Source organism: Miniopterus natalensis, chromosome 3 (assembly GCF_054644295.1).
Source record: "Miniopterus natalensis isolate mMinNat1 chromosome 3, mMinNat1.hap1, whole genome shotgun sequence".
NCBI classification, from domain to species: Eukaryota; Metazoa; Chordata; class Mammalia; order Chiroptera; family Miniopteridae; genus Miniopterus; species Miniopterus natalensis.
Window position 1 is genome coordinate 98,189,968 of NC_142083.1, and position 17,367 is coordinate 98,207,334.

The 17,367-nt window shown below is 47.7% G+C and overlaps 2 protein-coding genes across 2 annotated transcripts in view; one reads left to right on the top strand and one right to left on the bottom strand.

Annotated features, from left to right (window-relative positions):
- Positions 1-1,182: 1,182 nt before the first annotated feature.
- On the bottom strand, positions 1,183-1,934 carry COX6A2 (cytochrome c oxidase subunit 6A2). Its single transcript, XM_087815226.1, has 3 exons — positions 1,807-1,934; positions 1,489-1,625; positions 1,183-1,266 (listed from the first exon to the last, which is right to left on the bottom strand). Exons 1-3 carry the CDS (start codon positions 1,877-1,879, stop codon positions 1,183-1,185), a joined length of 294 nt encoding a protein of 97 aa, XP_087671352.1. The 5' UTR covers positions 1,880-1,934.
- A 6,611-nt stretch (positions 1,935-8,545) lies between these two features.
- The window catches only part of VPS35L (VPS35 endosomal protein sorting factor like), a 112,800-nt gene continuing 103,978 nt past the window's right edge, over positions 8,546-17,367 (top strand). Inside the window, exons 1-2 of the mRNA XM_016217644.2 lie at positions 8,546-8,577; positions 16,309-16,408. Of these exons, the coding sequence (XP_016073130.2) occupies positions 8,561-8,577; positions 16,309-16,408 (117 nt within the window). The 5' untranslated portion in view covers positions 8,546-8,560. The remainder of the gene's footprint in view (positions 8,578-16,308; positions 16,409-17,367) is intronic.

A 17,367-nucleotide genomic window follows, 5' to 3' on the forward strand; every position in this document is an offset into this window, starting at 1 on the left:
CTATATATCTACTTCCATGGGAATACCTTCTGCATAGATCTGGACCGGCCTGAGCAACATACCAGGTGCTATACTCCCTTCCCAAGGCCTTGCTAAACTTCTTCAGTGATAACCCACTTCTTACTGAGGCAGGCATGATGCCAGCATGAATTTTCTTATGTATGAGAATTGCCACATTAAGCGAGGATGTTCATAATATATTTTCCTTGTGTGAAAGAGCTCTAGTCCAGGGCCTGAGTGCTGTTCTAGGAAGGGTTGGGTGAACCTGTTTGTGGGTATAGAGAACGTCCTCTGTTTTTCTCAGGTGACTGAGGCCTGTGATGGTCTTAGTGGTGCAGTGAGTAGTGTCAGGGAAGGAGGCCAAAAGACATTTTTTATGTGTGTGTTGGTACTGGGTTTCAGCCCAGGCTTCACGCTCCTTGGCAATGGACAGTGAGCAGACTGTCTTAGAAGGTGAATGAGAGGTCCAGAGCTGGTTTGAACCAATGACCCCCTTGAATGGGGTCTCTAGAAGCTAGGAGAGCCAGGCTTCCTGATTTCCTAGACTAACACAGAAGACCCATCAAAGGTGCTCACGGAGAATGACTGAAATAGTCCACACTCAGAATCAGGTCATGAGCCGGGCTCATGTGGCTCAGTGGTTGCGCACCCACCCGAGAACCAGGAGGTCAGGGTTCTAGATTCCCGGTCAGGGCGCAAGCCGGGGCTGGTGTCTCCCTCCCCAGCAGGGGGCGTGCAGGGGGCAGCCGGTCAACCACTCTCATCATGTTTCTGTCTCTCCCTCTCCCTTCCTCTCTCTGAAATCAATAAAAGCATATTTAAAAAAAGTGCTACATTGAGTCTACATTCAAGCAATTAGATTGTTAAAAAAAAAAAAATTAGGTCCTGAGCCTCAGGACTGTTGAAATCAGGACTGTTTCCAGTTAGAATTCACAGATCCACTGTGGAAGCCTCTACAGCCTAGAGCCCTAATTACTAATAGGCGAGCCCGTGGGAAAGAGAGTCCTCGACCCCCCAAATCAGGCTGGGGAGGGCACGCACTGTGCGCATGCGCGCGCGCCAGGCCGCCCCCGGACGCTCCGCGGGGTCCCCGCGCCCCCCCCCCCCCCCCCGCGCGGGCCGCACAGAGCCGCCGAGGCACAGCTTCCACATCTTTATTGAGCGCGCGCCGCAGCTCGGGCCTCAGTGTCGCTCGTAGCCGGTGGGCAGAGGGTTGACGTGGGGATTGTGGAAGAGAGTGTGGTTGCCGTCCCCCCAGGAGAAGGGCTGCGGACAGAGGGGGAGGGGTCAGCCCCGGGCCCGCGCCCCCGCTCCCCGCCTCCCCCGCTCCCCCGCTCCCCGCGCCCCCCGCCCCGCGCGGAGCCCAGGCCCCGCGCCCCCCTCTCCCCGCGCCCCCCGCGCCCCCGCTCCCCGCGTCCCCCGCCCCGCGCGGAGCCCAGGCCCCGCGCCCCCCGCGCCCCCCGCGCCCCCCGCGCCCCCGCCGCTCACCTTGGTGCGGATCCGCAGGTGGTGGTAGGGGACGAACTGGGGGCGGTCGCTGTGGCCCGCGTGCAGCCAGCAGTTGAGCGAGCAGAGGGCCACCCCGGGGAGCGCCAGCACGTAGGTCAGGAGGCGCCAGGTGCCGGCTGCGGCGGGGACAGGCGGGGGTGAGGGCCGGGCCGCGAGGGCCTCGGAGGGGCTGGGGCTGGGGACCCGGCGGGTGACGGTGCCCCCAGCACCCTAGGAGGCCCTGGGAGGCCCTGGAGGCGGGAGGGGGTGCAGGTGCGCAAGGCGGGGGAGCCGCGGGGCCGGGCGCGGGCCACTCACCTCCTGCCCCTCCGTGGCCTCCCTGGGCCGCGCTCGCCAAGCCCCGGCGCAGGGTCCTCAGAGGCAGAGCCATCGCGGCGACAGCAGCTGGGAGCAGCGGCGCTGTCCTTTCGCTCCCCTTCACTGTGGCCTCGGCTCCCCTCCCCTCTCTGGGGGCCAATCACCTGCTGAGTCTGTACCCGGGCGGCTATTTTTAGGGGTTTTCTATATTTAAAATGAAGCCTGACTGGCATGAGGTCCTCCTCCCCAGACAGCTGCTGTCCTGTGCCTCTTATTTTGGTAAGGGAGCGTTTTAAATTAAAATACAATATGCCATTCTTTCTATAGGTGCAGGGAACTATTTTGTATAATGCTCTGTTCCCAGTGTCTGGCTCACAGTAGGCTTTTAAAAAATGTTTGTAGAATGAATTAAGTGTCCTTTTGAGTCTCAGTTTCCTAAATCCGTAAAATGTATAAAAATTTCTACTTTAAATTATGTTTATGAAGTTTAAATAAAGTAACATAGGATATACCAGCTTAGAGTCTGGCACATAACAATAGCTCAATATATATATTAGTCCCAGTTCTTTGCAAAGAATAGAACTCATTCCAAGTAGGTTTTAAAAGGTAAGCAGTTGAGAATCTTAGGTAGCTCACAGGATCTCCAGGGAGGCATACAATCTGCGATCTGCACAGCGGGATACAAACCAGTCTGGACCTGCTGCAGTGAGACACCACAGTTCACACAGCTGGACACCGGGTGCCAGAAACTTCACTGATGCTGCCCTGGAAAACCATTCTTCCGCTCTCCCCCATCTTGAAAGCGGGTTCTTCGTGAAGCCTGCATCCTTGAATCGGAGAATCATGTGGGCCCCCACTGGCAACGCCTAGGCCATTGCATGTGCTCTACTTTCCAGAAAGTCTGGGTAATTGAGTTCTAGTTTCTGCCTTAGGGAGGCAGGAATTGTATCCTGGAAGAGTATTCAAAAGATTCTGGGCAGCCACAAATATGACAAGTGTCTACTGTTAAGTATGTCATTTCAATGTGAAAAATCTGACTTGGAGGGAAAAGTTACATTTCCCCCGGTTGGACTTTACTGCTGAGAAGATGGGGCCCAATTTCAGTTAAAGTTACTTGGCATCTTCCTCCACACACAGCCCCCTCAAACCCCCTCTCTACTTACGATAAGGCTCTTTGAGAAATAAAGAGGGGTGTTTTACCTGAAAAGGTACTAGGTTCCCCTCTCTCCACTCAGAGCTGTTTGTTTGTTTTTAAAAAAATATATTTTTATTGATTTCAGAGAGAGATAGAAACATCAATGTTGAGAGAGAGTCAATGATCTGCTGCCTCCTGCAGGTCCCCTGCTGGGGATTGAGCCTGCAACCCCCAACCGGGGCATGTAGCCTTACCAGAATCGAATGGCAATCTCCCGGATCATGGGTCGACCTTCAACCTCTGTGCCTTGTTGGCTGGGCTTCGATCAGAGTTTTGTTGGTCATTGCCAAACAACTCCCTGGAGGTTCCCATCCCTTTGTCTCAGCTTGGAAGTTCCCACTAAGAACTTTGCTTGATGGTACTTGGTGAATGTCCTGAGGGCTGCTAGCATCTGCTGCTGCTGTCACCTTCTTGCGTTGCCCCTGCCTAAGTTCCCAGAGACTTCTATTTAGGTCGTCTGCGCTTTCCTAGGCTGATCCTGGTCTTGTCTTAACCGCCTTTGCGTAGAGAGGGTGCAGAGCTGACTTCTGCAGTCTCCATAGTCACCATTGTTTTGCCAGTTCTCTCCCACACTATTACTTAATTAGACTGCTGCGAATGCTTCCAGTTAGGTTTTGCTTTGCTTTAGGCAGAGGGAAGAACAAACTTACTAGTTGTTAACCCGGTGGGCAGCATCCCAGCCCCTTTCAGGCCTTCCTCGGTGGTGGTGAAGGGTGTGGAGGGATGCCTCCGTGTCAGTTTCTCTGTGCCTCTTCCCTGGGATGCTGCATATCCTGAGCACATTTTCCAAAGCAGAGAGAAATCCAACATGTGATCTACTAAATATAAATTTTATTTATGGGGGCTCTAGGGCAGTGTATTTGACCTTGGAATTGTCCCAAAAAGACAACTGAATGATGATACAGGACATAGTTAACTACAATGAATGGAAAAGGGAGTTGGAGATAACAGAATCAAGGCAGAGCCCACCAGTGGGCTAATGATAATGGGATTGTGGGGTCTAAAAAGGGGCTGTTAGCTCCCTCGGCCTTTGGAAGGAGACAGAAGCTTGATAAAGTGGACACCTATTGTTTTGTGTCATCTGCCCAGCATACCCATGCTTTTCTCATAACAACACCCTGGGTTTTCTTTGTGAAATCACCCCAGCTCCTTTCAGTTTTCAGTTCACAGTTCCCCTGGGGTTGACTCCCTCCTCCGGTTCCAAGAGGGGCTGCGTGATCCAGGCCTAGCCAATCAGAACATTCTGTTCTCCTGGTCGTAGTGAATGGTTTGGGAGGGGCACAGGACCATGGGTCTCAATTTTGGGACTTTTTTCTTGGACTGTTGAGACACAGTATTTCAGTTGCACTTGGAGTTGCAGGAGCTTCAGTTGAAGTCAATTCTGAAACCATTTTTCAGAGCATACCAGAAAGGTGGAGCGAGATCTAGACTTGTTAATATAATTTGAACCCCTGGGTCAAGGTATGCTGGAATTACCCTAGGTACCTTGGCTCAGTGGTTAGAGTATAAGCCAGTGGACTGAATCGTCCTGGGTTCGATTCTGGCTAAGGGCATGTACCTCGGTTGCAGGCTCGATCCCTAGCCCTGGTTAGGGTGAGTGTGGGAGGCAACCAGTTGATGTGTCTTTTGAACATCTCTCTCTGTCTCTCTGTCTCTGTCTCTCTCCCACTCTCTCTGAAAAGCAATGGAAAAAATATCCTTGGGTGACGATTTAAAAAAAAAAAAGTACCAGAACAGTACTGAGAAAGATCTTAGACTTTCCAATTACATAAGATAACAAAAAGCCAGTTTGAGATGGGGTTTTAAATCTTAAGTCTTCATTAATTGCTAAATATTTTCTGTGAAACTATAGTGTATCTCTAAACTTTCACCAGCAAATTTCCAATTTATGTTCCCCTGTACTAGGATCCATGTTGAAACTTTTTTTGGTCTTCTTTGGTGGATATGATGGCTATAAATGTCTTTAATAAATGTTCTGGAGTATATATGGTTTTCATGAATTAAACTTAATGGGCACTTGAAGTGAAGGGGACTAGTATTTACTAAAATGAAGTCAGTCAAATAAATTCCACATGGAGATATAAGCCAATTTGCTAAAGGTTAAATGGTTGAGTCTTTGTACTTTTATTTTCTTCTTCCATTTCATAATAAGATAGTGTTATGCATCAAAATAAATCTATATGCTGAGACCTGATTTCTCTGAAATGCGTATCTAATGCTGGGGACACTGAACACTTTAGCTGAGCCAGGCACACCTGTGCTCGTTGGCCTCACCTGCTGTAACTCCAGCCCAGGCTATAGTTGTACTGCAGGCCAGAGTCTGAAGTTGCTTCTCCCATGTGAGACCTTCATCTCACAGCCCATGTGCTGTACTCACGAGGCCAGCTTGTACGTAAAGAAGTCCTAAAATGGTGGCTTATTAATCTCAGATATTTTCTAAACCATATTTTGCCACCACAAATGCTGATTATTGAAAATACCCTGAAGGTATTCTCACTCTCACTGATGCTGCTGAAAATCTGATGAGACCATCCTGGCAATTTGGGGTAATTTCATTACTACAAACAAATGTGGGGATGAAATGTCCTGGACCCAAGTAAACAGCACTGTGTTCAGTCACTTTTCTCTGTTATCACTATAGAAATAACTACCAAATCATTGGCAGGCAAAGTGACCAGGAAACAGATCAGGTGCAGTCACTTTTGTGATCGCTTTGGTTAACTTTCCAAGTGTGTTCACACTGTATCTTGGGAGGACAACAAGGATAAAAGAAACCTGAGTCAGCATGAAAAACCCCCAAGTGATTCCTTGATTTAACTAAATACTAAGCGCCTCCTGTGAGTCAGGCACTGTACCAAAGTCTGGGCTGTCCTGGAGCTCAGTCTACTGGGGGAGGCAGACATTGACCAGACATTCACAATGTTCACAGGACCTCTGCAGCAGTTACCACTTCAAATGAGATAGAGTTTGGGAAAGCTTTCAATAGACTGGGGCTCACTTGATAATTAGGACACAATTAGATGACAGAAAAGGGGGAAGGGCACTCTGGGCAGTTGAGAGAAATAAAACAAGTGCAAAGGCACAGAGGTGTGAAAGCCATGACCAGTAAAGCTGCAGCGAGTGGTAGGGCAAAGCTAAAGGGAGAAGCTGGGTGGGTTGTGCTGAAGCACTTGAACCCTGTTCTGCAGGCCAAGTTGGGGAGTGGGGTGGGTGGCAGGCATGGCTGTTTTTAAGCAGGGGAGTGATATCAGATTTAGTATTGGAGTCTTGGGTTTAAGGAAGGAATCTAACTAGAGGATTATATGGAAGAAGAACCAGAAAGCAGAGACCGGAAGAAGGGGAGGCCGATTAAGAGTCCTCTGCGATAATCCAGGTTTTTTCGGGTGGGAGCACGTGGACCTCTCTGCAGGGCAGAGTGGAGCAGAGCAGGGCCAGCTCACTTGCTTTAACTGCTGTGCTGAACATGGCCAGCTCCAGGGCCAGCTCACTTGCTTTAACTGCTGTGCTGAACATGGAGCTGTCTCACAGCTGTGCTGCTCTCACAAGGGTGCTGCATCACAACCGAGCTGTTTGCACTGAATAAAGTTTCCTTCTTCACCGCACCCCAAATTGGAGATTCCTGTTCACTTTGAATTGGCACCAATGACCATTGGTTGACACTGATGAATTTGCAGAAGCTGAAGCACATAGATTCCCTTCTCAGTGGAAAGCTGAAAGGGGCAGAGAACATGCTTGTCCTTCCACCTTGATGACACCAATGTGCTGAGGGTTGGGTTGGGGGGTATGGAGGGTGCACCACCAAAGGGGCAAAGGGGCTGGGCAGAGACGTGTGTCCAGGCTGCTGTTGTTGGCTGGCTTTGACCCTGGGGGCACACCCCCAATCTGCGGAAGGGCCATGGGTGGTGTTTCAGAGGCCCCGACCCCAAGAAGTATCACCCCCAGGGGAACCCAGGGTCTCAGAGATGCAGAGCTGGAAATGGAGGCCGCTGAGGCCCCTGGTGAGCAGCCTCCACACTCCTCTGGGAAATACTGTTCTCCAAAATGGGCCTGGGTGTGGGTGAAACCATGCATGTGGGCGTCTCCCTTCCCACCCCACCCTGACTGGGATGCGGAGGGTCCCTGGCATCCCCACCCAGCCTCAGCCAGGGGGTGCTACATGCCCAGCCTTCGGGCTTGCTGGTCACTTCCCAAAAGCAAGCAGCCACCTGACCTGTATGCTGGCCTTCCCAAGAAGGGAACAAAGTGGTCAGGGTAGCGGGCGCAGCACAAGGACCCTAGCAACCGCCACTCCATCCCAGCAGGAGTGCGAGAGGAAATGGCTGGGGAGGTCTTTCCTGCAGAGGTTTCAGGGCCCAGCCCGGGGTAAGGGGCTCCCCCCCTTGGCTCCCCCAAGTGCTCCAGGGAATTGAGAGTGAAGGGCAGGACTCCAGCATCCCCGAGTGCCAGGAGGCAGTGCTGAGTGCTAGGGTTTGGGGCCTGTGTCCCTGGCTGCGAAAGATTTCACAGATAGGGGATGAGAAAGTTGATTTTACCTCCCCATGATGGGGAAAGGGCCAATGCACTGCTAATCAGCACAAGGGGAGGAAAAAAGGGGCCAGCCTGCTCCTCTGCCTGCGAGGCCACAAGAAAGGAGGGGTCTGGGTCGTCTTGAAGCCGAGCGGCTGCAGGGAGGTTTCCTGGGAAGTTGCTTTGTTTGCTTTCCCGGGACAGTCCTGGAGGTTCCCAGGGAGGCGTCGCATCAGTGCGTCCGGAGCCTGCAAAGCATCCTCGGGGCAGAAGTTGGGAGGCGTTGAGAAGAGGCTGTTGGAAGGGCGGGGAGGGACCGTCCTCCTAACCTGAGGCTCCTTGGGGCGAGCGACCCCCGCGTGGAAGCAGCGGGGAGGCGGGACCCGAGAATGCAGCCCTGAGAGCAGCTGACCTTGTCCGCAGTTTGAACGGAGGGACCGTTTGAATCAGGAGCCAGCAGCCCTGGGGCCTATGCCAAGCGCCGCTCGTGAGCCGGGGAGGCCACGGCACAGCAGCGCCCGGCCCGTCCCTCTCCGCAGCGGCGCTCCTCCAGGCCCGCGCTCCGGGGCGCAGTGGGGGCTCCCTGACCTCACCAGGAAGCGAGCCCCCCTAGCAAAGGGAGGCCCCTCTCCCTGCTGGGGAGGGTCACCTCATGGCTAGGAAGGGAGGCCCCCTAGCCTTCCCGTGGAGGGAGCCCCACACGTTTTCCTGTGTGTGGGGGGTTCTCCTCGCTGGGGAGGGAGGCTCCCTTCACCGCTCCAAGAAGGGTGCCCTCTCTGGTGAGGGAGCCCCTTTCTGGGAAGAGAGCACCCGTCTCGGGAGGGTCTCCAGCCCCTCCGTTGGGGGGGAGTCACTGCTTAGGGAGAGGCTGGTTGGAGTCCCTCTGTAGGGATGGAGTCTGCCCCTCACAATCATGGCGCCGGGGAAGTCGTCCCCGCTTTGAGGGGCGCGCCTCTGCCCCTCACAATCATGGCGGCGGGCGCGGGAGGGGCGGGGCCTAGAAAGGAGAACCGGGCCTGCGGTCCCGGAAGGAGCGGTCATGTGACTGGAAAGATGGCGGTCTTTCCCTGGTAAGGGCTGTGCAGCAGTTGGGCTTTGGGGAGGGGTTGTCATTGCCTGTCTCTCGCCTGTCTCGTGTTTGTCTCTGTGAGTGTGTGCGCTGTGTGTGTGTGTGAGTGCGTGCTGTGTGCGTGTGTGAATTGCTCCTCTGTTGGGTGCAGTCGCAGTCGCCCACCCCGCCTCCGGGTAGTCTTGACCCAGAGGAGCTCCTGCACCGGGCCGGCGGGGTCTTGGTTGTCTCCACGGCGACCTCGACCCCTCGCGAGAACTCAAGGTCCCGGCTTCCTCTTTCCCAGTGGGGTTGGCGCGGGTTCTAGGGGCGCTGGATGCCCCGAACGGTGGACTCAGCTCTAAGGCCGGGCAGCTCGGGAGCCTGATTTGTTCTTGAGCTTCTCAGCTCCCCTAGAGGAGTCTCCGTTTCCTCATCTGTAAAAAGGCCGCCGTTCGTCCTGCTCGGGGCAGGGCCCTGCGCTGGCCCCTGGGATGCAGAGCTCTCAGACTACGCTTTGCCCGCAGGGAGCTGACAGTTTCATGGGAAAGACTCACAGAATAGAAGGCTATCCAAAGAAAATATGTGGATGCCCCACCTAGGGGATCAGGGAAGGTTTCAGAGGCAGAGTCTAAAACTGGGTTTTGCAGCATGTGTAGGAGTTCATCAAGCAGGAGGAAACGGCACCTGCGAAGGCTGCCAGGCCTCGCGGGGCTTCTGAGGCTGGAGTAACGGAGCCGCTCAGGCCCCGGGTGCTCCGAGAGCCGGGAGAGCGCGAGCCGGCTTGACGGTGATAGCGGGTTGTTTGGGGACTGAGCTCTCTCCCTTATGGCTCAAAAAGGGAACGAATTTTCTGATGTTTCTTTACATTGAATGAGTGAGCAAATGAAAGAATATACAATCCTAGACTTTAGAAATAATCAGTTACAGGCAGACCTTGGAGATTTTGTCAGTTGGGTTCCAGACCACTGGAGTGAAGTCAGTTGTAATCAAAATTTGCTAGCGGAGTGTCTTGCCTTCAGTTTGTTAAAAAAAAAAAAAAAAAGCAACATCTGTGAAGCACAATAAAGCCAAGCGCAATGAAATAGGCCTGCCTGTACATCTGGTTTTCTGCCTCCTTCACCTGGCTAACTGTGTCTTCCTTCCAAAGCTTGGACACTAAAGCAGGATTGGATGCCGCTGAGCTCTTCTAGGCCTGAGTTTTCTTTGACCTGGTCATGTGAAGCTGCTTTCAGCCCAAAAAAGGCTTATGCCCCAAAACAGGAGAAACACCTGGCCTCAGTGATCTGGAGTGTTGTCAGAAAATTCAGGAAGATGCTGTTTTCATCTCTGCCTCCCAGTATGTTTTCACCTTTGCTGTTTACACTTTAAAATTACAAAGAGAGGTGCCATTAGCCTTTTCGCTGCAGTCTCCAAAATTCTCAGTCTGGCCATGCTGTAGACATTTTTCTGTGTGGTAGCACATGGCCATCATTTGATTTCCCCGCCTGACTTTGTTGCTCCTTAGGTAAAAGGGACTGAGTTTTCACCATCACTGGATCCCCCGTGCCTGGCATAGAGTTTAGCAGACAGTAGGTGCTCAGTAATATTTATGGAATGAATGAGGGAGCTGAGGCCCACCGAGGAGAAATGTGTTTCTGCCATTGTTTTTGATGTATATTAAGCCTTTATTTTGTGCCAGACACTGTGCTAAGTGCTTAACTTGAAGCATCTCATTTAACTCTCATAACAACCCCACTTTTCAGATGGGGACATTAAAGCAGAAGGATGAGGCAGTTCGTAGGCATAGAGCCTGCAGGAGTGCTGAGGTTTTTAGCCCAGAGCTTGGGACCTTACTCACTGTTGAGGTTTTTGGGTTGTGGGCTCCCCAAGTCCCGCGGCATTGTCATGGGTCTCCCCAGAGTCCCTCTTTTCACAAACTTTTTGTTATCTTTGATATATTTTGGCCTAGCCTAATGTGTGAAATGTCCATTTACACTGCATCACATTTCCTGTTGACTCCCATGAACCAGCACCCTCAAAAATGCCACCCTTTGGAATCAGAATTTCCACATCATTTTAAAATTTTACTGGTGGTGGAGGGAGGTTTCGATTGTGGGAGAACAAAATGATGTGGCCAGATTATCATTAGTAACTTAAAAAGTTATTCAAGAGTTAAAATAGCTAACAAAAAGTATTTAGTGGATTTTGGCATTTCTAGTATAAGGAAACAAATTTGGTAACTGGTAGTGGTATTTCTATATATCATATTCTCAGATACAAATAATTTTAAAATGGGCAGTTGTCAACCTTTAATGCATATAAATCACCTGGGGATTTTGTTAAAATGCAGTTTCTGATTCTGGTAGGTTAGGGGTACTTTAAGACTCCCCAGGTGATGCCCTTGCTACGGATCTAGGGACCACACTTGAAGTAACCCAGGGCTAGACCCAGCCAGGAGTGGAGATGTTGGTCTTTTTTCTGTGGCAACTGACAAGGAACCAGAGGAACCTTTTGCATCTCTGGGGCCTGGGATTATGGGTGGATGTCTGTTGACCAGCTCTGTTAACGGGAAGAAGAAAAGGATTTTTTGGTGTGAAAATGCCCACTAGAGGTCGCTGTTTGCCTTACCAAAGACCCAGGCATTGAAGAAAATGCTGTAATGTCTCATACTGCAGGAAACACCAAGGGGCAGAAAGTAAATTTGAGGAAATAGTGAGAGAAGTGATAGGAAAAATCAAAATACAGCAGTTTGACATGACTTCAGGAAGCATAAACTTTTCTTTTTTTTTAAAGATTTCCCCAGAAGCCATTATTTATTTTCCAAAAATTCCCTCCCCTTAAACTTAAAATATATATATAAGCTCAGTCCTTAAAAAAAGGTAGACAGTTGCTTAATTTTTCAGGTTCTCAAGACAACTAATAGGTGATCTATAGAATTTTTGAATTCCGGAGTCGGGCTGCCTTGGTTTGCATCCCCCTCTGTTCCTGCTGTCGTCGCCTGGTAAATTACCAACACTAACAAGTCTCAGCACCTCCGAAAAATGGGCATAATCATAGCACTGTTGACATAAGAAACACCCAAACCTGTGGAGAATTTTTATGAGTTTATCTGAACCACTTACAACAATTGCTGGGAAGCAAAATCTCAACAGATGGAGAAAATGTTCCAGAGAATGGCGCGGCTGATTTTGTACATTAGAACCAAAGGAGGAGATTAAGGAGGGTCACGTGAAGTTCATTGGCAGTAGATTAGTGGGGCAGGGGAAAGCAAACCAGGGAAGTCTCTGAGATTGGATAAAGAATGAAAGGGAGAGGCGCACTTTTACTTGGTGGGTGCAGGATAGTTAGTGATGAACATTTACAGCACTTAGAGACGGTATGCAGGAACAAGATAATAGCGAGGGGTCTGTGCTCTCCTGCTCTGGTGGGGAGGTTGTGCCCTGAGGGGTTCGGAAAGGATTACTGTGACATTCCAAAGGCCTGTTGTCTTCGATGCAAAATGACAGGTAAAGATTGACCTTTGTTGGGGAAGCTGCAGGCCTAGGATGTGAATACTGTCATGCCTGGCTTTTAGTTAGACATTTTTTTGTTCAGACCATCCTATGGTGTTACCTCTGTCTCTGAGTTTGTAAGGCCACCATGTAGGCCTCCCCTGAGCTTTCAAGTTCAGTATGTGGCACATTTTTCTTCCACAGCACCTACCTCGTAGGGTTGATTAAATGAGGAAATGGAGATAAAGAGCTTGCCCTGGTTCCTGGTATTAGATGACCCTAATAAATGAGAACTATTATTATACTGGTGCATATCAAGTCACATTGTGCTTTTGAGGTAGTGCTTTTCTCAGCTGTTGATTGATTTGTTAATTATTATAGGGATGAAACACATTTGCGGCTGAATTTCAGGTCAGAGGACATTTCTGCTCATTCTGTTGATAAGGTTCAAGGTGATCTGAAAGAATAAATGTAATTCAGTTTTTAAAACTTCATTATGGCTATTGATGGCTATTATTCCAACTTATTTATTCTTGGGGTTTTCTTATTTTTTATTCAATTTATTGGGGTGACATTGGTTAATAAAATTATATAGACTTTAAGTGTATAATCCTATAATACATCATCTGTATATTTACCATCCCCACATATTTGACCCCCTTTACCGTTTATCACCCCCCATCAGAAGGGTCTGGTAACCATCACTCACACTGTTGTCTGTGTCTGTGAATTTTGGTTTGTTTGTCCTGTTTGTTTATTTGTTGCTTTCAATTTTATATCCCACATATGAGTGAAATCATATGATTCTTGACTTTTCCCATCTGACATTTCGCTTAGCATGATATTCTCAAGGTCCATCCACAAATGGCAGTATTTCATCTTTTCTATGGCTGAGTAATATTCCATTCTGTATATATACCACATATTCTTTATCTAATCATCGAAGGACACCTAGGTTGTTTCCATGTCTTGGCCACCATGAATAATGCTGGAATGAACATAGTGCTGCGTATATTTTTATGAATAAATGATTTCAAATTTGGGGGTAAATACCCAGGAGGTGTTGCTGGGTCATATGGTAACTCTGTTCTTATTTTTTTGAGGAACCTCCATACTGTTTTCAATAATGGCTGTACCAGTTTATATTCCCACCAGCAGTGTATGAGGGTCCCTTTTTCTCCACAGGTGTGAGGTGGTATCTCATTGCAGTTTTGATTTGCATTTCACTGATATCTGTGAAGTTGAGCATTTTTTCATGTATTTGTTGGTCATTTGTCTTCTTGGGAGAATTGTCTATTCAGATTCTCTGCCCATTTTAAAAATTGGATTGTTTTGTTGTTGAATTGTGGGAGTTCTTTATATATTTTGGATCTTAACTCCTTATTGGAGGTGTTGTTTGCAAATACAGTGGTACCTCGGTTTTCGAATGTAATCCGTTCCAGAAGACCGAGTTCTGAGACGTTCGAAAACCGAGGGATCCACAGCCGACAGCTAGGCCTCAGGATCTTGCGCTCAGTGGAAGCCGCGTGGCATGTTCGACTTCTGAGATGTGTTTGAAAACCGACGCATTTCCTTCTGGGTTTACGGCGTTCGTTAAACTGAAATGTTTGTCAGCGGAGATGTTCGGAAACCGGGGTACCATTGTATCTTCTCCCATTTGGTTGTTTGCTGTTTTGTTTTGTTGACATTTCTTTTGCTGTGCAGAAGCTTTTTAGTTTGATACACTTCCATTCATTTATTTTTTGCTTTTACTGCCTTTGCCTTTGAAGTCAAATTCACAAAATCCTCTCTAAAACCAAGTTTATAGGTTTAGTGCCTATATTTTCTTCTATATAATTTATTGTTTTGGGTCTTATATTTAGGTCTTTATCCATTTTGAGTTTCATTTTTGTGTATGGTGACAAATAGTCTAGTTTCATTCTTTTGCATGTGACTTTCCAATTTCCCCAGCATATTTATTGAAGAGACTTTCTTTTCTCCATTGCATGTTTTTGGCTCCTTTGTAAAAAATTATTTGCCAGTGTACATGTGGGTATATTTCTAGGCGCTCAGTTCTGTTCCATTGGTCTCTGTGTCTGTTTTCCTGCTAATACCATGCTGTTTTCTTTATTTTTATTGTCTTTCCCAGAGTTTGTAGCCTGGTAACATTTGCCTCTTTTTCAGTTTTTTGGAAAAGTTTGAGAAGGGTAGGTATTAGATCTTTTCTGAATGTTTGGTAGAATTCACTAGTGAAGCCATCTGGTCCTGATCTTTTACTTTTGGGGAGGCTTTTTTTTTTTTTTAAATGTTTTTATTGATTTCAGAGAGAGGAAAGATATGTTTTTTGGAGAGAGAGAAAAACATTGATTGGTTACCTCCTATACGTGCCCTGATTTGGGGTCAAACCCACCACCTGGGTACATTCCCTGAGTGGGGATTGAACCCGCAACCTTTTGGTGTATGGGATAACACTCCAACTAACTGAGCTGGAGAGGTTTTTGATGGTTGTTTCCATTTCTTCACCATTGATAGGTCTGTTTAGATTTTCTAGTTCTTTCTGAATCAGTCTAGGAAGGTTACATATTTTAAAGAACTTGTTCGTTTCTTCTAGGTTATTGAACTTGGTGGCATATAGTCTTTTATAGTATTCTTTTTTTTTTAAACTTTTTAAAAAATTCATTTTTAGAGAGAGAAGAAGGGAGAGGGAGAGAAAGAGAGAAACATCTGTTTGAGACTGAAACATCAATCAGCTGCCTCCTGCATGCTCCCTGTTGGGGGTGGAGCCCGCAGCCTTTTGGTGCACAGGGTGACGCCCAGTCAGCTGAGTCACACCAGCCAGGGCTCAGAGTATTCTTATATTTTTCCTCTGTATTTCTATGGTGTACATCGGAACTTTTCTTTCATTTCTGGTTTTGTGTATTTGAGTCTTTTCTCTTTTTTCCTTAGTGAGTCTAGCCAGAAGTTTGTCAATTTTATTAATCTTTTCAAAGAACCAGCTCTTTTTGCATTAATTTTTTTGTATTGTCTTTTTGTTCTCTACTTAATTCTGCTCTAATTTTTATTATTTTCTTCCTTCTGCTGATTTTGGGCTGCATTTGTGTGTTTTTTAGTTCTTTAAGATGTAATGTTAGGTTGTTTATTTGAGAGTTTTCTTGTTTCGAGATAGGCTTCTCCCCCTTACTACTGCTTTTAGACTTCATCCCAGAAGTTAGTTAGTTTGTTTATTTATTTATTTATATTTTTAAATATACCTTTATTGAGTTCAGAGAGAGGAAAGGAGAGGGAGAGAGAGATAGAAACATCAATGATGAGAGAGTCATTGATCGGCTGCAGCCCGCAACCTGGGCATGTGCCCTGACTGGGAATCGAACCCCGATCGCCTGGATCCTAGGTTGATGCTCAACTGCTGAGCCACGCCCGGCCGGGCTGGTTGTTTTTTTAATCCAGTCTGCTATCTGTGCCTTTTTATTGGTGAATCAGTCCATTTACATTTAGGGTAATTACTGACATAGGAGGATTTTTGCAGCCATTTTATCTGTAGCTCTGTGTCTTCATTGTTTCTTTCCTCCTGTGTTTCTGTCTGTTGTTTTAATTTGATGGTATTCTCTGATTTTTTCCCCTCTGTTTTCTCTTTTTTTTTTATGTTGTGTCTCAGTTCTGGAATTTTTTTTTTGGTGGTTACCATTAGGTTTATGCAAAAGAAAGTTTCATATATACAATAGTTCTTTTTCTTCTGAATACATCTTTATTTCCATTCCCCCTTGCAAATTCAGACCTTTACCCTCTCCCTTTTATGTTTTTGCTGTCACAAATTATCCCTATTTGTGTTGAGTTCATTTCCAAATTGCAATAGCTATTGTCTTCTCTTAAAATGTGGTTACCTTCTTTAGCCTTTCTGTTATATTTAACTGTATAACACCCTATTCTGAAAAAAGGTTGTAATTTCCTGCTTCTGTTAGTCATCTTACTCATAGTTTTGTGTTCTTTTTTTGGGGGCGGGGGACAGAATAACTCCCTTTGGTATTTCCTGTAGAGCCCACTTCCTAGTTCAAAGCTGGTGCCTTCTCACTGTGTCCTCACAGCGTGTAAGGGACCAGGGAGCTCTCTGGGATTTTTTAATGTAAGGGCACTAATCTCATTCACGGGGGCTCCTCATGACCTCATCACCTCCCAAGGGCCCCGCCTTCTAGTACCTGGTTCTCTATAAACTATCTCATCATTGAGAAAGGCTCAACAACAAGTTTTTGTAATGTTAGGTTTCTCCATCACCTAATTGGTTTCTGGGTTTTGCTGTTTACCAGGCACTCCAGGAATAGGAACTACAAGGCTGAATTTGCAACATGCCGGCTGGAGGCTGTGCCATTGGAGTTTGGGGACTATCACCCACTGAAACCCATAACTGTAAGTTTTGTCAAAGGCCTCCCCAAATGATATCCCTGTTCCATAAAATTATAGGCAGTATTCCTGGGTCTTTTCTGTTTTGCCGGCAGTAGCTTCTTTTGCATGTTTAAATCTGTCGGTTTGTTCCCTGTCCATTTTTTGTGGTGTTGGCCTCACCCACCATCATTTTTATTCTCTCCTTTCTCATGTCAATGAGGTTGCCATGAGTATGGGATGCTTTGTTCCTGATTTGGAGGTGTAAGCAGAATATATTTGCTTTTTAATTTGCCTGTTTGGAATATTGAGAATCACTCTAATTTCCAGTATAGGGTGCTATCCTGAGTAGCATCATAGTCTGTCTGTGAGTTTATTTAAAAAAACAAAACAAAAGGCAGGCAAGACACATAGATGGCCCTTCTCATCTAGATTAGCACTCTTTTATTGGCAAGTGATTGAAGCTATGTGATTGTCATCACGGGTGGAGATGAGGTTGACAGATGCCAGTGGACACCAAGAACATAAAGTTTCTTATAGTGGAGGACCTGAGAACACAGAGACAAATACATTAATCAGGAGGTCACAAGCCTGACCTTTAGTGTTCTAGGGCCCCTCAAATCCCCATGGGCTCGATCAGCTGACCCACCAATGAGTCGGTTCCATTCTCAGGAACTCTCTCTCCATGTGGTGATAGAGTAGTTGTGTCAGCTCCAAGCTTATGTCCGGCTGCCTTAGCAACATAGCAGCAGGGGGATCACTTCTCCAGCAGTTCTTATTTACCTAGTTGGATTACCTGTCCTTCCCTGAACCAACCCTGGTGACCAGGGTATAGAATGTGCTCATTGATTGGATTGGGGCTAGTACCCACCCTGGGAACTGGGAGCAGAGTCTACCCCACCAAGCCTGTAGGAGCTGAGATGGGCTGGGGAGTGGGAGGATTTGTTTTCCCAATGAAAATTTGGACTATTGAGCCTGGGAGATGG